The following is a 23,955-nucleotide window of genomic DNA, read 5'->3' as shown; positions in this document are numbered from 1 at the left end:
AAATTGCGTCAGAAGTGGGTGGAATTTTGTGAACCAGAAGAACAACCGAATGGAAGTTCCGAGATTATGTATCTTTGTATTTTAAGATTTGTTGACTTCGAATACCTCAAAAGCTGGAGTAATTTTTTTAATCCTGACAAAATAAATTATAGATCGATTACAATACTTGCCATTTCTTGGTATCATTTTGCAAACAGTTAATTGGTTCCGCTTTGACAGTTCTAAATTGAGGCCACTTTGCGGACAACTATTCTGCACCCAGAGCGAGAGTGTAACGATTTGTGTAATTGTTTAAACGCTTTTATCTTCCACCCAATTCAAGCAATCTGCATGCTTTATCCACCAAACGAAAGGGGAAGTCTTAAATTGCAAGTAGACTACCTCACAAAGTTGATAAAACTTTGTTAAAGTATTAAAAAGTTAAGATGAAAATAAAAAATGAATGCAGGAAAAATCCCGGCTGTCACGCGAGAATGATGCCACATTTCATGCGAACTATTTAAGCTAGCACTTAGCCTCAGAAAATTTCAGTGCCTACGGAGGTTTCGTCAAAGACGGATCCACGGTGGTAATTTTATTGCTCACACACACACACACGCACACATTGAAAGACACAGTTTGTGCACCAAATTGGGAGGAATTCTGTTCTAATGAAGATTGTTAGGGAGTGTTCTTTTATTACGTAACGCAAAATTTGGGATTTTTGACCCCCCTCCCCCCCCCTTCGTAACAAATCGTAACAGATGAGCGACCCCCCCTACCCCCCTGTAACGCGTAACGCAAGGTCTTTTTGCAATTTTTCAAGAATTCTTCTATGAAAATTTTGCGTTACGTAACAGAATTTTTCAGCACTCCCCCCCTCCCCCTATTTTCGTAACATTTCGTAACAAACACTGACACCCCCTCCCCCCCCTAACTGCGTTACGTAATAAAAGAACGCTCCCTTAGGACGGTCACCGGAAAACCAGAATGATTTGGGGCAATGGGGTTGGGACGACATTTATAGGATATTGGCCACTGCCTGGAGTGGCCATGACCCTAAGGGAAGGTTCTACCGGGAGGACATTTACGGAACCATACGACTTGGGGCAATATGGGTATCAAAATTCATGGTTTTTTAAACTGGTAATGAAAATGGCCATTTTTTTTTGGGTTTAAATGATAATTTTTTTTAAATCGATTTTTCGACACTTTGGGTCAATTCTGAAGGCAGATTCAGATTCAGCGGGCAAAATTACATGAAAAAAACATATATTTGGATAAATTTCGAAATTCGTTAGGGTGGTCCCATAAGGTTTTCCCTTGAAAATTAAATATTTCCGAATTATGCTTGTTTTGACAATATTTTCGTTTTTTTTTGGCAATTTATTTCCACAGAGGTGCCAATGATTGGAAACATTAAATTAGAATTAAATATGAATGATTAAATAAATTGGCAAAGAATTAAAAAATATAAATAAAAATAGAATTACTTTTTAGAGTTTTGTACAAAGTTCTTTGTCATATTGGTCATGTAGAACATAACCACCTGCACCTTTTTTTTTAGATGAAATATAAAAATTAAAAGTTCCTCTAATTTATTTACAATGCTCAATCCGAAGGAAATTTTGTTTTTTCGCGAAAAGTTAACAAGACACCTGGTTTTGAGTAGGAATCTCGCAGAGAAGGCCAAGGCAATGCTGTACAGCGAACAATTTGATTGACACTTCTGTAAACTTTTAAAAATTAACACAGGTCCTCAGTTCTCCAGATAAACTCAGGATTTTCGGATTGTTAATTTAAGTCTTCCAAAGATCTTTACCTTGGTCTCTCAATTTATTGAACCAATCTACTAAACGACAAACAATTACACACCCACTTTACGCCGTGGTGGCCACTTTCTCGCCCTGCACTTCGTCCGCCTTCGTCACCTCTTTCCCGGCCTCCTCTGGCTTCGCCTCCTTGGCCTTCGGCGGCTCGTCGTCCACCCGATAGGTGATATAAGCCGGAGACTTGGGCGGCATCCAGTCGGGAATGATCTTTTCGTGCAACCGCCAAACGCCGTACTCGTTTGAAACGTGCTTCTCAAACACGACGTACTCGAGGCAATCCTTGGTGATCGTTTCCGAGCCGTGCATCAACCGACCGAACCGATCGTAAATGGCCAGAATTTGCTGGCTGTGGAACCGCACCGTGACCTGGGCGAAGATGTTGTCCTTCGAGATGACGTCCGTGCACCGGGCGTGGACAACCCGCGGTGGTTCAAGCGACTTCAGGAACTTCCAGTGAATCGTCTTATCGCTGACGTTGTGGATCAACTCCGGATAAGCCCGCTCGGTTACGATCTCCCGCAGCTTGTACTTGTTCTTGGCCGCCAACGTGTTGTGCGTGTCGATGTAAATGTCCTGCGCGTAACCGGCAAACTCCGGCGGCTCGAAATCGTCGTCGTAGCTGCGAATCTTCCGGATGGCCATCATCGACTTGGTTTTCTTCTCCAGCTGTTCGAACTTTTGCTTGGCCCCCTCCTTGGAAACCGCGGACATTTTTCCATCACCCTCCGGCGGAATGTATGGCTCAAAGACACCCCCGGTGCAACTGATGTGGAACGGCCGTTCCAGCCACGGCCTCGGCGGCAACAGGCCACGCTCCTTCATGCGCGATTTGATCTCGTCCTGGCTCATGGTCTTGACGTCCTCGTTCAGGTTGGGAATTTCCATCTTGACAAACTTTTCTTTACGCAATCGCTTCCACTTGGGGTCCCAGTGTTTGGTGCGCCGGTGACGAACCTGCTGCTGGGCGGCCACATTCTGCAGACATGGCGCTAGGAATCCCGTTTGCGGCAGCTGTAAGCAACGGAATGCGATCAGAAATGGTTATAAATTGCACTTTTTATCGAATTACCTGCAGAAATTTAACAGCAATGCGGCTGATGGACGTAATCGAGGCCATGATTTTCAGCACGGAGTCCGATGTTTATGTTGTGACTCGTGACAGCAGCGAACTGTCACCCTGGACCGGTACCACGGGTGAACCGGTTCGCGTTCGAGAATCGATTCTCGAATTTGCATGCAGGCCTTGCAGGGCTGCTTTTGACTCAAGTACTGAAAATTTCAAAATTACACGCGTGTACGTGTTATTACACAAAATTACACCGTACCCCAGTCACGACGTTCTCAAAGGATTCTTACAGAATTCTTACAGAGCGAAAATATTCTTACTAGAACGCTGCCATCATCCTGCCAGATCTTTGCAAGAACTCTCAGAGAATTCTAGCTCAAATGCAATAACCGGTTCTAGCAGGAGCCGGCGAAATCAATCCCAGTCACGGCGTTCTCACAGGAATCTTACAGAATTCTAGCAGAGCGAAAAAAATCTTACTAGAACTGTGCCATCATCCTGCCAAAACTTTGCAAGAATTCTCAAAGAATTCTAGCTCAAATGCAATAACCGGTTCTAGCAGGAGCCGGCGAAACCAACCGGTTCTGTAAGAATCCTGTCAGAATTTTTCTAGAAGTATTCTGACAGGTCTTCTGCTAGAACTCTGTAAGAATCATGCTAGAATTTTCTGGCAGGAATTTTCTGCTAGAATTCTGCTAGAATTTTGTTAGAATAGCGAAGGTACAAAATATCCATAAAGAATCATTTCATTTTTGTTTGCTAGGTGTATTCTAGCTGAAAAGAACAATATTTAAACAACTTTATTTCTCACAATTATTAACATTGTAATTTTACAATAAATATAACTTGTCACATTCGCACCACTAAAAGAAGATACCTTCCACCAATGCGATGCTATCCATTTGTCCAGTACAGAAGATTGTAAATTTCGGCCCCCAACGGTTTTGGCTTCAATTCCTTCACTCCAGTTGATTTTATTGGACGGAAGATTTGGCATCGCTGCGTTGCGTTCTTGGCCACCGAGCTGGCATCGTCGTTTTTTCGCAAGAAGTCTGGATTTTTTACGATGATACGCCTGGATCCAGTTCCTGTGAATTAAGTAAGGCAATTTGAATTATGTCAAGTCACAAATATTTATAAAATTCTTACCAAACTACGGATGGTTGAAGGAATGACATCTTCTTCGATCGTAAGACAAATTAAAACGTGTGCGAAACGTTCGCTCGCAAGATGGGTGTGTGGAAATGGCAAAGCGGTTCAACGGAAATGACGTATTTTTCGACCGATTTTGCTCTGTCAGAGTGTTCTAACAAAATTCTTACAGGATTCTAGCAGATTTCGCCCTGTCAGAACATTCCAGCAAAATTCTTAAATAATTCTGGCAGGCCTGCTAGAATCATTCTAGCAGGATTCTAGCAGAACAAACTCAGCCAGAATTTTTCGTGACTGGGAATCGGTTCTCTTAGAATCCTGCTAGAACGCTGCTAGAACTATTCTGACAGGCTATCCTGCTAGATTTCTGTGACAATCCTGCTGGCAGGAATTTTCTGCTAGAATCCTGCTAGAATTGTGTTAGAATAGAACGGATAGGTGTTTTTTTTGGGTGAAAAGACTTGTTTTGGATTTTTGCTAGATTTTGTCTAGCGAATAAAACAAATTAGCAAAAATGTTTATTCATTCGAATCACATGCATACACTTTTCACTATTTTACTTGGACATTTTTTCACGTATTCTGGTGGAGTTGAACAGGACGCTTATTCTCTTTTTCTGCAGGTGTTGTCTCCACTTTCCGGGGAAGTGGGCACACAACGACTTGGAGTTATCGAGGGGATGAAAATTCCGTGGTGGAACATTTGGAACTTGGTTGTTTCTTGGGATGCTCCACGTGTCTTCGTCGATTACATCTCCGGGGAGTTGTGTCCCCAGCCACCGTGAACAGCGATCTGGATTCCGCGTTTCGGGGACATTTTGAGCTTTTATCAAGGGAATTCGTCCCGATGAAATTCCTGAAAATATAATAAGTGGAATATTTTTAATTTACTGTTCTCCAGTTGATCAATGTGCATACTTACCAAAATTATGCTTCTTCCGAGGCAACTTCCCAAAAAAGTTAACTTGCTCGAACAAGTTAAATTACAAAATGGTTGGTGGTAACCACATTCGCCCCAACGTGGTTTGGCGAAAATGACATCATTTTCGACAGATTTGCTTCTGTCAGAATGTTCTCACAAAATTCTTACAGAAATCTAGCAGGCCTGTTAGAATGATTCTAGCAGGATTCTAGCAGAACCAACTCTGCTAGAAATTTCCGTGACTGGGACGGGTTTTGCACACACTGTGATTGAAAATTGCTGAGTTCGTTTTCGTACCTTTTCATATATTTTTTTCAGTTCGACTCTGATTACACAAAAGTGTTTAAAACTACTTAAACTGAAAAATTTCATACACTGAAGGAGCTATTACACTACCGCAAACAAACAAACAAACAAACTCGCACCAAAATTGCTCAAAACAATCACGAAACAAAGGATTTTGGAAAAAAATGATTTTTAATTCAATTTAAAAAAAAAATTATTCGCAGCCTCGTTCGCAGCCCTTCTTGACAGAAAGCTTCCTACTTGACCACTCGTTTCAAGGGGACCATAGCTGTTGTCTAGTCAATTTAATTATATTTTTGCTTTAAAATGAAACAAGTGATCAGAAATGGTTTTAATCGTGTTTTTACCATTGTACAGAAAAATTGAAATAGGGCCTATTTCACTTCAGATAATCAAATTACAAAAAAAAGGTTGTTGTCTTATATTTAATTGTCGAGCTTAAGTATAAATCTGAAACTAAGACGATTTAAACAGTTTAAATCCAAGATGGCGGTGATGAATGTTGAGAAAATGCATTTGGTAATTTAATAGACAATCAATCAACCAATCAAATTTTATGTTAAAAATAAGAAAATAAAAAATCGATTATCCGAATTCCCATAAAAACCTTCGGATAATCAAAACTTCTGATAATAGAGACTAGACTGTACCGGGCTCTATCTCGTGTTGTCACAATCCTCTGTGACATTCTCTTTTTCTCTCTCTCTCATTTCCGCATTCACAATCATTCCCCCTCGATAGAGCGTAGCCACAAAAGCCTCCACAAAACAAAATTTGTCAACGCGGCTTAACGGGACGTAATATGTCTTGTAATATGTGGTCGGTTCCTAATCTTCTCGCGTTCTCATTGCGGTTTTCAGAGAAAACAAAAAAATCTTCGGAGAGTGTTCGCGAACGAGGAAAAGAGAAGGAGTGAGAGCATTCTCTTCCTCTTGCTGGCAAGCACAGGAATCATCAAATGATAGTTTTTTTTCTATCACTCAGATAAAAGGCATTTCTTTGTTTGTTCTAACCGCAAAAAAAAACTGTAATCTCTTCTGCCCTACAGGATCGGTTCTTCATCCCATACCACTTGATTTTTTTGTGTTTTTTTGTTTTATTTAATGATTTTGTCCTGTTTATATACTTTTACACAGCTGGTTTCAATCTCCACATACAATAGCTCCATTAAATAGTTTGTTTTTGTAGTTTTTTGTCTGTTTGATGAAATTGTGTGTGTTTGTGTGACCCTTGCATGTGTTGTGTAAGTGTGCCTGTTTTTTTTATGTTTGCTCACAAATTGTACAATTAACGCCTAAGGTGATTTGTTGTTGGTTGTCTATTTCAATGATTTCGACTATTCAAAGTATAATTCGCGTCTTTACCGGATTTTCTTTTTTTTAAGGTGGTCCATTCTACTTTGACATCTTTTTTCTTGTTGTTGCTAATTTCACGAAAAGCATCTCCCAAACTGCAGCTTTGATGTTGTTAAGCTTAGGTGTTTTTTTTTTGCTTGTATTTTTATGATGTATTATTGATCTTTTTTTTTTGTTTTAGATTAAAGTATCTGTTTCTTTAACTATTATTTATATTCATTACGATTACAACAATATCTATTTATATATTTTAATAATATTATCTTTTATATACTTGTTTGTTTTTTTACTAGCATTCTTACGGTTAAGTCTAGTTATTTCATGATTAAAACTTGTGTTGATTGAACGGAAAGTCAAAAATTAAAGAAAAACAAAAGGTTTGAAGCAATACTGATTTCTTTATTTTTCAACACTCTTCCTCGACGAGGACGCGTCGGTTTGATTGAGAACTTTTGCCACACACTTTTTTCTCTTTTCGCGATTTTGTGCTTTTTCGTACCCTTTTTGGTGTTGTTTGTAACACATCCACCGATACTTTTCAAAGATGTTTCAACGACACACGTTTTTTTGTGGAATCTGCTTCACCAAGATGTTTTTATTTTGGTGCAGAGAAAATTCGCTTTCCTAGCCAAACTCCAAACGCCATTGCTTCGACGTTCAGCGGATTTTTTTAACCGAAATCCGGTGTAAGTAAAGCAAGATGCTGTGGCGAAAGGAATCGGCTTGGTTTTTTTTTTCGAATTTCTCAAGCAGCGTCTACCGAAATGACTTGAATTCAATAAATTTTCCTCTTTTTTTTTCGTGGGTAACAACTACAGACGATCGAAAGTCTAATCAAACCGAGAATTTTGTCTAGCTTGTGTGGTGCAATAAAGAAATCAAGATAATTTTTTTTCTGTGGGGGGTTAGTAGTGTGGTGCTCTCTCTCTACACGAGGTGCCAAATAGTTTTTTTAAACATTAAACGAAGGAATGTTTTTATTCCGCGCTTTTTACGAAAGTAGGTTAGTGTTTGTCCAAACAACGTTGCCTTAACCTTACGACTCTAACAAAAAAATATTGTATATATTTGAATAATTAACGTTTTGCCATTGTCTAATCCTAATAAATCATGCATCTGAGAACTAAAAAAAAAACATTTGCGCTTACAAACTAAGTAAGAATAACAAACCTAGAATAGAAATAAGGGAACGCCACGGCGCCAACGGTGACCAAGTTCCGGCCAAGAAACACACGGCACGGCCCCGGATGGTGGATGGCGTTTCGGGCGGCGCGCTTCAACAGCCAGAACGGCTTTGGGGGTTTTGAGTAGTGACGACTGGACGCGCGAGCGTGCCTTTTCCGGATTCCCGGCCGTGGCCACCGGAGGACCGCGCGCTTTTTTAACATTAATGGGGGGTTTTTTGCTTGTAAGTTGCGTGTGTGTCTGTGTAGGTGTATGTACCATTTTCCGTTTGCGATAGCATAAACTTGAATTTCTGGCGGTTTAAAAATTTTGAACAGGAAAAATGACGAAATATTTTGCGGAAAAAACTGTACTGTGTATGTGATGAAAAACGAGCTGCTTAGTCGGTGAACTTGCGGTTGATGTTGCGACCGAACAGGGCGTTACGGATCGCGGGGATCAGCTGCATCGCGATCAGCTCCAGTCGGGACTCCAGGGTGTTGGAGATCTGCCCAAAACATCAAAATTCGTAAGAAATTCTTCCCTTTTTCAACGATCTTCGCTCTCAATTACCTTAATTCGTCCGGACTGCGTGATCATGTCGACTCCGCCGGTGCAACCCTCGGGCAGATAGTGGTCCGTGTCCAGCGTGACGACGACGTCCTTGCCGGACGCCTTCTTGTAGTTCTCGACGGCGGCCGGCAGCACGTTCTGGATGAGCTGGGCATCGGCCTGGCGACCGCGCACCACCACGTTGGCCTCGATGAGCTACAACAACAAATCAAGATCAACTCCCCGTGTATTCGCGCAAGCCTGAGCGTCTTCTTACCTGCAGCAAGCCCTGGGTGATGAGCGCCAGCAGGACCTCGCTGTAGCGGGCCGGATCGCGGGTGACCTCGCCCAGCCGACGTCGGCACTCCTCCAGCACGCTGGCGACGTGATCTTCGCGCACCTTCAGCACCTGCGAAGCAAGAATTGATCGTTTTAATCGAGAATTAATCAACGCAACGCAACCAACCCACCTTCAAACGGGCCTGGTTCAGCATGTTCGAGGACTGGATCTTCTTCTGCAGCTCGACCTGCTTCTCCTTCTTCTCGTAGTACTCCATGATCTTGAGGCGCTGCTGCTGCACCAGGCGGCCCTTCTCGATGTTGAACTCCTCCTCGGCCTTGGCGTCGATCTCCTCCGCCTTCTCGTTGGCCTCCTGCTCGATGAAGGCCATCATGTGCTTGATCTGCGGGGGGCGTGCGTGGCGTGGGGCGGAAAGGGAAGAGGGAGACATTTTGAGTAAAGCTGAAGTTGTTTTGCACTCATATGGCCAATGATTTTTTTTCAAGTCCCCCCTTCTTAAAAATTTTTCAAAAAAAAAAAAAAACAGGGAGCATAAAAAACTGCTAAAAATTTTGCTAAAAGTTGTTGAATAGTTATTCAAACAAACAATGTTGATGTATGAAAAAGGGGTTAGATTTCAAATAACATTGCCAGTTCCGGATGTCTTAAATCATTATTTTGACTTTCGACCTGATGCGGAAATATTTGTAGACTACCTGCTCAAACAAAGGTTCCGAATGTAAAAATCCAAAAATTAAAAACTCAAATTTTAAAATTCTGAAAATCATTAAAATCTAATTCTAAAATTTAAAAATTCCGAAACTCAAAATTCAAAAATCGTTATCATCATCAACAAAAATTAAAATAAATCAATAAAAAAATCTTACATTGTAATATTTTAAAATTCCTAAAATCTTCAAATTCTTAAATTTCTAAATTCTTAAATTCTTAAAATACATCTCCGTGTACGCACGAGTGCAAGCAGCAGTCAAGTGCTCAGTGCTCAATCGTTTTTTCGAAATTTTTCGCCGTAATTTACCGGGATTAGCCGCGAGTTTGCTCCACCAGCATGCCAAGGGCCGGCCGTGGCCGTGGCAGTTCGAGTGCGGCCTCGAAAAACCCGCGAAGTTCATCTACCGGCCGTGTGCAAAAAGGTAAACAACCCAACGCCGCGTCGTCCGCCATCGCGCCGGGGAGTGTGTGCGCCCAAAGGATTCGACCCGAAATTATTTCACGCTAATTACCGCGTCCAGGATCGCAGCCCTATTAAGCTCCGTTCAGCTACTTCCGGCAATCCGTCGACCGATGGCGCTTCAACATCCGCCAACATTCCCACCAGTAACAAGTTCGCGAGACTGAGTGACGAGGAAAGCAACAACAACAACACCGACGGTAGCACTACCGACGACGACGACGACGATGGTTGTGCACGGAAGAAAGTGATTTCGCCAAAAAAAGTAATTACTCCAAAGGAACGACGACCACCACCAATTTTCGTTTTGCACACGTTGGCGGACGATGTTGACGAGCAGCTGGAAGGCCTCGTGTACTGCCTCAAAATAGGTAAATCGTCAGTGCAAGTGTTCACGTTTGACCAAAAGAACTTCGACCTGGTTGGGGAGAAATTGAAGCGTAAAAACTTCAAATTCTACACATTCGACCCCGTGCAGAAGACCGCTGTTAAGATCGTCTTGCAGGGGTACCAAGACCGCCCGACCTCCGTCCTCAAGGAGCACCTCTCGGGTGTCGGAATAACGCCGCGAGACATAAAAGTCCTCTCGCGGAAGACAACAGTCACAGGTACACACACACTGTACCTGTTGTACTTCGATCGCGGCACCGTCAAACTTCAAGACCTGCGGCGGACTAAGGCGTTGGACGGTTTTTGGGTAAACTGGCGGTTTTACTCAAAAAATCCGACGGACGCAGCGCAATGTCACCGATGCCAGAAATTCGGCCACGGCTCGCGGAACTGCAACCTCCGGCCCCGCTGCGTGAAGTGCGGTGAGTCACACCTCTCGGAGGTGTGCGCACTGCCACGAAAGGCGATCTTGGGGGAAAATGCAGAACAAACCAAGCCGCGCGTAAAGTGCGCGAACTGCGGCGGTAACCATACCGGTAATTGCCGCGGATGCGTCGCGGAGGAAGTCCTACCTCGAGGAGCAGGAAAAGAGGAAGAAGAAAGCAGCAGCGTCCCACCCTCCTCAGCGAAGTGCGAGCGCAGCCGTTCCTGCAGCTGGCCAGCGTACGGTTCCAGCGGACAACCCAGCGTTCCCTCCTGGATGGGGGCGGTCGTTTGCGAGCGTGGTCGCTGCCGGTAGCGGCGATGCGACCCAGCAAGGAGTCACCGGGGAAGACCTCTTCACCCTGCCGGAGTTCTTTGCTCTCGCGGGGGAGATGATGACGCGGTTTCGGACCTGCCGTAACAAGGCGGAGCAATTTCTGGCCCTCGGGGAGCTGATGATCAAGCACATCTATAAAGGATAAAAAATTGTGATCTAGTTTTAAGCTTTCTCTATTTCTATCCCCTTTCCCTTGCAATTTTAGTAAGTTTTTTCTTATCTTTTTCTTACTTTCGGTAACCCTTTAACTACAAGCAACAATTGTTCGAAAATGGATTATGATGTAACACACAGCTGAAAGGAACTCCAAAACTCTGTAATGAACCTCAAAAGAACTTATTGTATCTTGATTATTCACCAATAAAACCGAATTGAATTAAATTCTTAAATTCTTAAATTCTTAAATTCTTAAATTCTTAAATTCTTAAATTCTTAAATTCTTAAATTCTTAAATTCTTAAATTCTTAAATTCTTAAATTCTTAAATTCTTAAATTCTTAAATTCTTAAATTCTTAAATTCTTTAATTCTTTAATTCTTAAATTCTTAAATTCTTAAATTCTTAAATTCTTAAATTCTTAAATTCTTAAATTCTTAAATTCTTAAATTCTTAAATTCTTAAATTCTTAAATTCTTAAATTCTTAAATTCTTAAATTCTTAAATTCTTAAATTCTTAAATTCTTAAATTCTTAAATTCTTAAATTCTTAAATTCTTAAATTCTTAAATTCTTAAATTCTTAAATTCTTAAATTCTTAAATTCTTAAATTCTTTAATTCTTTAATTCTTTAATTCTTTAATTCTTAAATTCTTAAATTCTGAAATTCTTAAATTCTTAAATTCTTAAATTCTTAAATTTTTAAATTTTTAAATTCTGATATTCTTAATTTCTTAAATTCTGAAATTCAGAAAATCTGAAATTCTGAAATACTTAAATTCTTACATTCTTACATTCTTAAATTCATAAATTCATAAATTCATAAATTCTTAAATTCTTAAATTCCTAAATTCTTAAATTCTTAAATTCTTAAATTCTTAAATTCTTAAATTCTTAAATTCTTAAATTCTTAAATTCTTAAATTCTTAAATTCTTAAATTCTTAAATTCTTAAATTCTTAAATTCTTAAATTCTTAAATTCTTAAATTCTTAAATTCTTAAATTCTTAAATTCTTAAATTCTTAAATTCTTAAATTCTTAAATTCTTAAATTCTTAAATTCTTAAATTCTTAAATTCTTAAATTCTTAAATTCTTAAATTCTTAAATTCTTAAATTCTTAAATTCTTAAATTCTTAAATTCTTAAATTCTTAAATTCTTAAATTCTTAAATTCTTAAATTCTTAAATTCTTAAATTCTTAAATTCTTAAATTCTTAAATTCTTAAATTCTTAAATTCTTAAATTCTTAAATTCTTAAATTCTTAAATTCTTAAATTCTTAAATTCTTAAATTCTTAAATTCTTAAATTCTTAAATTCTTAAATTCTTAAATTCTTAAATTCTTAAATTCTTAAATTCTTAAATTCTTAAATTCTTAAATTCTTAAATTCTTAAATTCTTAAATTCTTAAATTCTTAAATTCTTAAATTCTTAAATTCTTAAATTCTTAAATTCTTAAATTCTTAAATTCTTAAATTCTTAAATTCTTAAATTCTTAAATTCTTAAATTCTTAAATTCTTAAATTCTTAAATTCTTAAATTCTTAAATTCTTAAATTCTTAAATTCTTAAATTCTTAAATTCTTAAATTCTTAAATTCTTAAATTCTTAAATTCTCAAATTCTTCAATTGGGTCCTAAAATAAAGCTTGAATTGCTGATGTTATTGTTCACAACGATAAAACTTATTTTTCTTAGTAAATTGGCCTCCTTACGACCACAAAGGATTTAAAATAGATTTGAAAATCAATTTGAAAAAAATCAATCTCGCGTCTTTTCTTGACAGAAAGTATTTTACATGACAATTGTCTTGACAGGGCTTCAGGACTCTATTCAAGCGTAATGTGCGGACCCAATTCTTAAATTCTCAATTTAACATTTTTATAACTTATTAAATATTGAATTTATGATTTTTTTTAAGTTTATTGAATTTTTATTGAATGTAAAAAATCTTTTTTTTTTATTTTGCAATTATTAAATTCTTGATTATTTTAAATACTTGAATTTCTGAAATATAAAGCTATACATTTTTAGTTATTGAATGCTTGAATTTCTAAATTTTAATTTAGGTAAAAATAAAGTAATTTTTCCCATGACCCATGAAAAATATCGGGGCCACATTTACAAAGCAGATTCAGTGGCTATTTCTTAACTTAATGTTAACAATGTTTAGGTTGATGTTAACATACCATAGGTCGCCTCCCTAAGGTGTCATGATTAGGTCCAGCCACGGGTATGAATCTTCAAGCAATTTCAATATGGCGACTTGTATCAGAAGAAAGTGAGGCATTTTCGCTAGTTCTCACTGTTCTGTGTTCTGCGTGCACGTTCGCAAATATCGACCACACACATACTAACACAAAGCGCCACCAAGAGGCAAAAGGTAGTTACGAATATTTTTGGCACTTTGGTTAAAAAATATGCGGTTTTGCAAAAACAAATAACAAAACCAACTTTTAAGTGTTGTTCGACTATCAAACTTGTAATTCGTTGCTGATTTGTTAGGAAATTTTTAAAAAATAAGGAGTTTTTTTGCAGCACCCCTTTTGGGCGGACATTTCTGTTGTCACCTTTTGGTTCCTTGGATTAGCCATGGATAATTTCACAGTGTAATAAACAGGGCAGCTACCACCACGCGGCGCCACCGTTTTGATTGAGAAAATGATACAGGTTTTTCAGACGAGTTTCAATCCCGTGGTCCAGCTTGTGATGATATACTGCCTTCCCTTTACTAAGCAATCGAATCCAGAAGAGAAAAGATCACCAGTTGTGTTGGTCCGAGCCGGGATTTGAACCCCGATCTACCGTTTACGAGGCGGAAGCGTTACCATTAGGCTACGAGGCTCGGTAAAAAATGGATTTTTAATATAATTTTTTTTCTACTTTTTAAATATTTGTAGCTGATTTTGTTCGGAGAAATTCGTCGAAAATCGACGAATACCATGTAAACAGTGCACGCGAGCTGTCAAATGACGTCACGGCGTAAAACCTAATAAGGCTTTCTAATCCCAGTGAAAACGAAAAAAAAAGAAAAAATAAAACTCAAAAATGAGGAACTTCTCGTCACAGTGTCCTGATGCAAACAAAGATCGAGCTCAAGCTGTCATTGTCCCTGCAAAATATGTTACCTGTCATCGAGCGGTAGGTCTTTAAAAACCAGATAAAACTCGCATGACAAAAAAAAACTTTTGCTGGAAAGAGAAAGCAGATCTGATGCAAACAAACCAGCTTCTGTGGCACTCAGAAGTGTGAATGTGTTGGTAAATTTTCGACTAGAAAGCCTTAAACATGCGAACGTAGATGACCCCATATGTAACAACAATTCATAAATCGTGCCTTCCAATACATTAAAAATGGAGAAATTGGATTTAGGGGGTCGAAAATAGGCACTTCAGAGCACCTCATTAAAAAAAATCCTACACAAATGGACTAGTATGCAAAACAAACCTTGTGGAAAACTAAAATCAAATAATTTATCAACTTTTTACAACATTTCGAACCGAAAATCATACATTGTCGTTGAATTCTTGACAAATTTCCGAAATTCTATTAGGTGGGCGATACCTGTTTCCTCCACAATTTTGCCTTCCTCACCTAAATGAGGAAAGGCTATAAAATCACTCGAAAAATGAACTTCATTATTTGATCTCGTAGACCCACCTTCACGTGTACATATCGACTCAGAATCAAATTCTGAGCAAATGTCTGTGCGTGTCTATGTCTGTAAGTCCGTGCACCGAAAAATATTCACACGATTATCTCCGGACTGGCTGGGCCGATTTGGACCGTTTTGGGCTCACTCCATCCGTCTTTGGGTCCCACAAGATTCTAGTTAATATTATGAAGTTTAAAAAAGTACTTCAAAAGTTATGTTAAAAAAAAACGATTTTAGGTAAGCTTCGGAAGATTGTTAAAAGGGTGGTTTTTGTAAGAAAACCCGTCATTCTATATATTGTAAGAAAGGTATGAGCACTTTAGTGTTATTTATACACTTTTTTGAGGCCAGATCTCAAATATTTTGATGAAAAAGTTGTCCGGGTAGGTAATTAAAATACCTTTCCAACGAGTCTAAAAGATTGAAGATCTGACACCCCTATCAAAAGTTATAAGTACTTTTAAATACAAATTCTTTGTGACAGGATCTCAGATATTTTGATAAAAATAAGTGTTATTTATGAACTTTTTTGAGACTATGTAGTGTATTTACTTTATAAATGCGAGGAAGCACCAACCACCTAAAGGTAGATTGATTAACTTTTTTTTATATTAGTGTCAGTTTGATAGTTTTTAAATAGTTTTATGTTATTTATTCCACAAAATAAAAAAAAAATTGAATACTGTTTGCATTTCAAATACATTTCATATTTAAATTAAAACTTCACAAAATCATGATTACAATCATAACAAACGTGCATTGGAAACGCACCTGTTCATACCGCCACAGTACAGCCCGGCAGCACCGATCACATAACACAATGGCTGGTGCTACCGCCCTTGCCTGCTGATGGCGATGCTAGTGGTCATGTGACTCTCTTTTTTGGACTTTTGCTATCACGGCCGTACATAATCGGTTTTAGGCGATATTTTCTAGCTTTGAATCACTTGAAATTGTGATAACTCGCTGATTACATCCAGTAAAATTTCATGAACATGAAGTATCGCACTTTGCATTTGCGCAAAACGAGCAAAATTTTCGTCGATGCAAAACTTTTTTTTTCTTTGCTCTTTTCACTTTTTATCTCGTTTTCTTGCGCAAACACACAGACACACAATCACCAGCACACACACACACGGTCAACGGAGATCGTCGTGTTTGCTTGCGCGATGTCACTTCACATGACAGGTCCCGTGACCACGAAGCAGCAGGAACTCTGCCTTCTAAACTGTTCCGTCGACGTCGGATCCTCCGGAATTCGACCAGAAACCATTTCGGGAAGGAATCTAGACTTATTTTATTGTGGCTTCCCTCCCGGGGAAGGCCACCCCACCATCCGGAACACTTACGATGAAAATTTTCATCGTCTTCCCATCCAAGAAGGAGCAATCTTTTCCACGAATTAATCCACAGCAAACGGTTCCCCTCCCGGATGGGCAAACTGTTACGCAACAAGGCTGCCCCGGAGTCGGGGGAAGTGGCCACTCACCTGCTTCTGGACATCTGCGTCGCTCAGGGCCATTTTGGCAGCGGGTTGGTACGGACTGGGTTCACCTGTGGAAAAGCAGCGAAAAAAGAACGAGTTAAAAACAACTCCAACCAAGTCGAATTGCCACTGCTTGCGGAGCAGTTCGCACTGTGTGTGGACCACAATCCGGAACACCGGAGCAGATACTTTACCGGAGAAAAAGAAGTACACGGGACTGGCTGCTGCTGCTGGTGCTGCTCCGTACGTCGGCTGTTCTGTTCCACTACTAAAATGAGCAACTTCTCACATGATCAAAGGTAAAAAATATGAGAGAGAATTTTTGACACGGACGTTCTGTCAGCCACGAAAGCTTTTTCTAGTTACAGATTTTTGTGTAAACTACAGACTTTTTATGAGCACTTGCTGAAACACACTGCAACCCCATTAGCACGATTATCACGCATTGTGATTCTGCATTATGGCAGAGAGAAGTGAAATATGTACATTCAGGGGTGAACAAAGTATGGCCCGCGGGCCAAACGAGGCTCGCGAAGTGATTTTTTGAAGCCCGTGGGCCCATTTTGAAAGATCATGTAAAATGGCCCTTTGACTTATCTGTTAAGTCTTGTGTTAAGTAATTTTATAATTTTTAAAAATTAAGGTTTAGTTCGACGTCAACATTTCAAAAAGCATCATGTATCCAGATTTTAAAGCGAAAATGGCGTTCGAAAGGTGAACGCCCGAAATGTCAAAATCACGCAGTGGTACCAACATTACGAAAAAAGTGTGCCATGGCATGACAGCCACATTTTTTTTCTAGTGTTGGTGCTACTGCGCGATTTTGACATTTCGGACGTTCACCATTCGAACGCCATCTTCGCTTAAAAACCTGGATAAACTATGCGTTTTGAGAAAAACGCATTTGAATGTTGAGCATCCATTTTCAATTCCGATTTTAATATAAAAGCAAAATAAGATGTTCTAATGATAACAAACGATGAAAAACGTTGCTTTTTATTGATACTTGATCATCCAAATTCAATAAAACATTATTTCCGTAATTTTATTTGAGAAAAACAAACATAACTTCTTTTGAAATCAACAACGTCTATATCACCCTGCTGTCGCCCCCTGTTCGCCGAATGTACATGGCGCTTTTTTCATGATGCTTTTTTTTCGTCACGAGGTTCATGTAGTCTTTTATTTGACATATTGACAGGGCTATATAAACAGGCACTGCTGATGGCAGAGATTTTGTTTATGTTACTTAATTTAAAATCATGATTAAACAGACTTTACTGAAGTAACTATTGCTCATTTTTGGTGGAGAGGTAGCTTATTAGGAGTACTTTCAGAATATGCAATAACCCAGAAAATGTCAAAATGTACATGATGCCTTTTGAAATGTTACCGTCGAGTTCTCGGTTTAGTCTTATTTTTTTACCTTTATATTTTTGGTATCGTCATCAGAGGTGAAATTATGTCTGGGGGTGAGATTGAGTCATACAAATTTCAGAATTTTTGTGTGACCCAATCTCACCCACCAGACCCAATGTCACCCCTGATGACGGTAATGTAAAAGTCGACACAAATATTTATTTTATTGAAATTGGGTCCTAAAATGAAGCTTAGATTGCTGATATTATTGTTTACAGCGATAAAGCTTATTTTTCTGAGTACAATGACCCTTTGTACGACCACAAAGAGTTTAAAATGGATTTTAAATCAATTTTGAAAAATTAACCTCGCGGTCCTTCTTGACAGAAAAGCTCCTACTTGACAGCTCGTTCCAAGGGGACCATAGTTGATCCATCGAAAAAATGTTGTCTTGTCAATTTTTTTTTCTGCATTAAAATGAAAAAAAGTGATCAGAAATGGTTTTTAATCGAGTTTTTAACCGTTGTACATAAAAATTTACATGGGGCTTTAGTACCCAATTGGAGGAATAATAGTTGAAAATATTCATTTGCTACGATTTATCATTATAGTTGCACTTTAGGCCGTTGCAAATATTTTTTAGTTTATGGGGCTCCTTTCAAAATCGGCTCGAAAAATCAGGGAACAAAACATTTTTTTTCTAAAAACTGCAAAATTTCAATGGAACTAGACGTGCAATCGACTGAAAACGAAAAGGCGTTTTCCTGTATATGTTGCTAATAATTTGAAGCATGATTGAAGCAGTTTAAAAATATTTATTTTGAATTTTTGTTAAATTTCAATGTACAGTTACTGTTCCGAAAACAAAATGTTTGCTTTAAAACTAGGGTTTTGCCTTCCTCACTTCAATGAGGAAAGGCTACACCCAGAACTGGGCATCGGCATACGAGAGGATAAAGAGCACGATTCGGTAGTAAAATGGTACTGTGTGTGGACGGAGAGGATAAATCCCGAAATTACCGAGAGTACTTTACTCATGGGTTCATCTTCAAAAAAAGTTCGTCTATCGAAAAAAAAAGTAACGGTACCGAGACTCGAACCCAAGACCTTCGGCATATTGAACCGTGCCTTTGCCGTATGGGCCACCATGGTTCGGTGACTAAGTGGCGGTCATTTGTCCATATAAGCCACTCAATAGGATGAACTGTTCAATGAACGAATGAACACACGAGAGGACTATACTCTCGCAAAATAGCACTTTCCTCACGTTTCTTTTCGTGAGGACTATCCTCTCGTTCTTTAACTTTATAAAATCCCTATGAGGCCGGATCTCAAATATTTTGATGAAAAAGTTGTCCGAATCTATCATGCAACCCATCGTTGGATAGGTAATCAAAATACCTTTCCAACAAGCCTAAAAGATTGAAGATCTGACAACCCTATCAAAAGTTAGTACTTTAGTGTTTTTAATGAAATTTTTTTGAGGCCGGATTTCAGATATTTTGATAAAAATGTGCGAGGAAGGCACCAACCACCTAAAGGTGGATTAAGTAACGTTTTTAAACATGCGATTGAAAATTAAGTGCACTGGTGTGATTTAAAAAAACTTTTTTTATGGACATGTTGATTTCGTGGCCTTTTAATTTTTTTTGTATTGAAAATAACTGTTGGAAGCAAGGTTGGAAGAATGTCTTGTCACAGAGTAATCCAGAGGGAGCAGTCAGAATAAAAGTCATCGAATTTTGTGGAATAGTGTAATTAGGGGGACCAAAGTATGGCCCGCGGGCCGAACGTGGCCCACGTGGTGATTTTTTGTGGCCCGCGGACCCATTTTGAATGATCATGTGAAACGGCCCTTTGACGCATTTGTAACTGATTTTATAATTTAAAAAATAAGGGTTAAATTTATGCGTTTGCAACCACTAGTGTCTTCCTTCTACAAATCTATCTATCGTATTGAAACAATGTGGTGTGATTGAAAAGAGTAAATTTTGTCAAAATTTTCATCCAACACTTTTGAAAATGAGTTATAGAACGTTTGAATTTGATTAAAGCGGTATACGCACTTCGGAAGGAACCGGCCAAGAAAAAAATCAAATGGGCAGCAGCGGCAGCGCAAGCAAGTCAGAGAGGGTGAAGAAAAGCCCCAAGAAATCTCTCCCTCTCCTTTGTTCTGCTGTTCGTAAAGCTGTTTCTTGACCCCTTTCCTTCCGATCTGCATACTAGTCTTAAAGCAGGAAACTGTAAAAATCGTTAAGATCACAGACAACAGACGTAGCAGCTAGAACATAATAATTTGAAAATCGTGTGTAAAACCATGGCGGATGATACACTAACGCCATCTCGTAGTCTATTGCCACTTGCAAGAATAAACCTGAATGTAGACTGCAGTGCACCACAGTTTTCGCAGGAGCCGTATTCTGATTCTCACCAACTTGATTTTGATGATGTTAAGTTTTTTCAAATAAATTCTATTTTATGCTCTGAAATGTTCATGTGAGCTTCAAATTTGGCCCGCCATTCAAAAACTTTGAGCACCCCTGGTAATAGCTCCTTCACCGAAATTCGAATGGTCCCAGCTAAATGCAAAGGGGGAAAATCAAAACTTAAAAGGCTGCCTCGATCAGAAGACGCCACATAAAAGTCAGCCCCCCCTCCACCATATGAGATCTAGACCTAGCTCTCAAGTTTTTCTTTACAATCCCATCATTAATTGCTGTCAAACAAACGGGGTTGTACTGTATGGTAAATGACACCACTGACTTTCTTTGCAGACTTTTTCTCCAAAGCTTCAGCTTTGATTTCACAAAATGTCAAAATCTGGAGTTCAAGGCAGTACGTTGTAGGTATGCACCACATCGGTTTGCATATGTGTGAGCGTCTCAATCAGTGCAAGGAAACTCTAAACAATAAAAAAGAGTACACTCAAAATCAGAAGTACCCATCAAAAAGGGTTCTGTCTACCCTTTATCTGTCAACATAAGGTAGACCAACCGACCCTATTTCAGGGTTACCTCCACCCTTTTTTACAAGTCTACCGGTGTTAACCCTACAGAATGGGTAAACTTGACAAAAAAGAGTTGAAGTAACCCTTAGAGCATCATTACCGGTGCGTTGCGGAAATTGTTGCTATTTTATTAACCCGTAACGCTTCTATTTTAGTTTAGTCACCCACTCGCACACCGGTCGTTGTCAAATTAGGTTGTCAATTTGCTACCCGGCAACCTTACCGGTGGTTACTGAATTATTTTGTTTGGTGGTTTTAATAAAAGTTTTCCCATATATTTGATCACGAAAATAAAATGTTTTTCAGTATTTTAACCTGGCCATGGTCTTCGTTTCGTTGTTGCGATTCCGACTGGCAGAACCGGTTTTGGGCACTGTGGCCACCGGGAACCTGCTACAACCGAAAAAAGTCCTTTTTGAGGCCCCGACTTTGAGGACCTGTATCTCCGGAACGATAAGACATAGCGGGTTGCTTCCAGTTAGTTTGATGGGTAATAACCTCAACTTTAGAGATGATTTGTCAAAAGTGGACACCGGTTCCGTTAACCCGGAACATCCGAAAAACATGATTTTTACAGCTTTTGTTATAAAATCAACACATTAGTAAATTTTTTCAACCGTATTTTTTGTAAATTATTACATACGTACACTACATACTACCCCTGACTGTTTGGGATCGTTCCGGCAAACTGTGGCCAATCCGGAACCGGTTCCAGGGTACCACCAAAACGGTTCCAATAATGGTATCGCTAGAAACCCATCATGTTGCATATCAAACTTCATGAAATTGAAAATTATGACCATCTAAGGTCGTGCCGATATCCTCTGACCCAACCTGGTTACACCGGAACCGGTTACCAGTGGCCAGTGGGGGACACTTCCGGAGTATGCGTTCTTGCGACGTATCATGCGACGTATCAAACTTCATGAAATTGAAAATTATGACCATCTAAGGTCATGCCGCTATCCTCTGACCCAACCTGTTCACGCCGGAACCGGATACGGGTTGCCACTGGGGGACACTTCCGGAGGGTCTGTAAGTTAGGTAATTTTGGAAGGTTCAACTAAATTTATCTACTATAGAAAATTTAAACCGCCATCAATGAAATGGTTCCGGAATGGTAATCGGGCTCGGTTGTGTAGCTGCTAGTGTGATTGCTCTCACCCAGCCGGCCTGGGTTCGATCCCAGTCCCCGACCCCGTTCACATTTCTTAAGACGAGTAATGTGTCATCACGCCTTCTATCGGATGAGGAAGAAGAACGTCGGTTCCAGCCTCAGTTGTTGTACGGTCATTTGATCATTCCAGATGTAGGAGTTTTCTCCCTGCTATAAGTACAAACAACACTCCAAAGTCGCTGGCGGCGGTTGGACTCCCAATCCAAAGGTCGTCAGTCCGAACCCTGGGATGGAAGGTTCCTTGGAAAATAAAAAGGATTTGGTGCTCTTCCCATTGAAACCTTTTAAATCTTAGGTTCGAGAAGAAACTTCAAACTTGGTTCTTTGCATATTCCACAAATTTCCTCCATTCCCAACCCATTTTCGGTTCCAAATTAATCAGGATGGGACGGAGGAAATCGCCATCAGCAATTGTCTCCCAGTGGCCAGGTTGGATTAAAAGACGTGGGCAAGCTTCCCATGCGCCAGTGCCAACGCACACCGCGGGTTTGGTTTTCTAGCTTCGGTACGAGCCTGAACCCATTGTGTGTTGGTATTTTGGTTCATCGTACCAGCGCACCACGACAATCTCGGCTCGTTGCCTCGGTTGTGTGTCTGGCACTCACCCGAGGCATGAACCCAGCGTGCCGTGGTACGCGCCGTGGTATTGAAACCGGTTTGTACCGCCAGCGCGTGCCACGGCACGTACCTCGGCTCGTACCGAGTGAAGCACCTTGGTTCATACGCTGGGTTCATGCCTCGGGTGAGTGCCAGACACACAACCGAGGCGACGAGCCGAGATTGTCGTGCACCACGCTGGTACGTTGAACCAAAATACCCTCGGCTCGAGAGAGTCGGGTGTAAACCGAACAAAGCAGGCGCAAAGCAAAACCGAGGTACAAGTGAACCGCGTATACCGCACGGTGCAGGGAAGCTTGGACGTGGGCAAGACCTTTGGTGGTCATAATTTGCAATTTCATGAAGTTTGATATGTCACATGATATGCTTCCTTGCATACTCCGGAATTGTCCCCCAGTGGCCAGCGGCAACTGGTTCCAGCGTAACCAGGCTGGGTCAGAGGATAGCGGCATGACCTTAGATGGTCATTATTTGCTATTTCATGAAGTTTGATATGTCGCATGATATGCTTCCCTGCATACTCCGGAAGTGTCCCCCCGTGGCCACCGGTAACCGGTTCCGGCGTGAACAGGTTGGGTCAGAGGATAGCGGCATGACCTTAGATGGTCATAATTTTCAATTTCATGAAGTTTGATACGTCGCATGGTAGGGTTCTTTGCATACTCCGGAAGTGTCCCCCACTGGCCACTGGCAACCGGTTCCGGTGTAACCAGGTTGGGTCAGAGGATATCGGCATGACCTTAGATGGTCATAATTTTCAATTTCATGAAGTTTGATATGCAACATGGTCTAGCGATACCATTATTGGAACCGTTTTGGTGGTACCCTGGAACCGGTTCCGGATTGGCCACAGTTGGCCGGAACGATCCCAAACAGTCAGGGGTAGTATGTAATAATTTATAAAAAATCCGGTTGAAAAAATTTACTAATGTGTTGATTTTATAACAAAAGCTGTAAAAATCATGTTTTTCGGATGTTCCGGGTTAACGGAACCGTTGTCCACTTTTGACAAATCATCTATACGGGAGCTTAAAGTTGAGGTTATTACCCGTCAAAAGCAACTGGAAGCAACCCGCTATGTCTTATCGTTCCGGAGATACAGGTCCTCAAAGTCGGGGCCTCAAAAAGGACTTTTTTCGGTTGTAGCAGGTTCCCGGTGGCCACAGTGCCCAAAACCGGTTCTGCCAGTCGGAATCGTAAAGTAGACATTCTAACCTTTCATTTGCGGCCAAGACATCCAAAATCGGTCAAGATTCCGAATTTTGGCAGCCATAAACATTTCTGGGTCATAGAAATCTGGAACGATCTGGAATCTGGAAGCAAACTCGCGATTCATGTCCAAGATTCGTCACAAATCTGCTCCGGTCGGAGCAAACTCTAACGTTGCGGCCAGTACCGGTCCCGACCGCCGTACCTCCAGATGTTTTCGTCGGCGTACGTACCCCACCTCTGCGGTCCTTCATTCTGCGCTGCGTGGCCGTTATTGTGTTCAACTCGCTGCGTGATTTAAAAACACGGAAGTGCCCTGCCAGGTGAGAAGTTGAATCCGCTGC

General features: G+C 40.1%; 2 protein-coding genes across 2 annotated transcripts; both read right to left on the bottom strand.

The window, feature by feature from the left end:
* Positions 1-1,802: 1,802 nt before the first annotated feature.
* On the bottom strand, positions 1,803-3,036 carry LOC120412988 (probable 39S ribosomal protein L45, mitochondrial). Its single transcript, XM_039573638.2, has 2 exons — positions 2,881-3,036; positions 1,803-2,822 (listed from the first exon to the last, which is right to left on the bottom strand). The coding sequence occupies exons 1-2, from the start codon at positions 2,926-2,928 to the stop codon at positions 1,860-1,862; spliced, it is 1,011 nt and encodes a 336-aa protein (XP_039429572.1). The 5' UTR covers positions 2,929-3,036; the 3' UTR covers positions 1,803-1,859.
* A 3,253-nt stretch (positions 3,037-6,289) lies between these two features.
* On the bottom strand, positions 6,290-16,531 carry LOC120412961 (V-type proton ATPase subunit E). Its single transcript, XM_039573605.2, has 6 exons — positions 16,436-16,531; positions 16,245-16,309; positions 8,798-9,010; positions 8,605-8,736; positions 8,349-8,543; positions 6,290-8,283 (listed from the first exon to the last, which is right to left on the bottom strand). The coding sequence occupies exons 2-6, from the start codon at positions 16,275-16,277 to the stop codon at positions 8,176-8,178; spliced, it is 681 nt and encodes a 226-aa protein (XP_039429539.1). The 5' UTR covers positions 16,278-16,309; positions 16,436-16,531; the 3' UTR covers positions 6,290-8,175.
* Between the last annotated feature and the right edge of the window lie 7,424 nt (positions 16,532-23,955).

Source organism: Culex pipiens, chromosome 3, assembly GCF_016801865.2.
Source record: "Culex pipiens pallens isolate TS chromosome 3, TS_CPP_V2, whole genome shotgun sequence".
Classification (NCBI taxonomy): Eukaryota; Metazoa; Arthropoda; class Insecta; order Diptera; family Culicidae; genus Culex; species Culex pipiens.
This window is presented reverse-complemented; position numbering and strand designations above follow the sequence as displayed.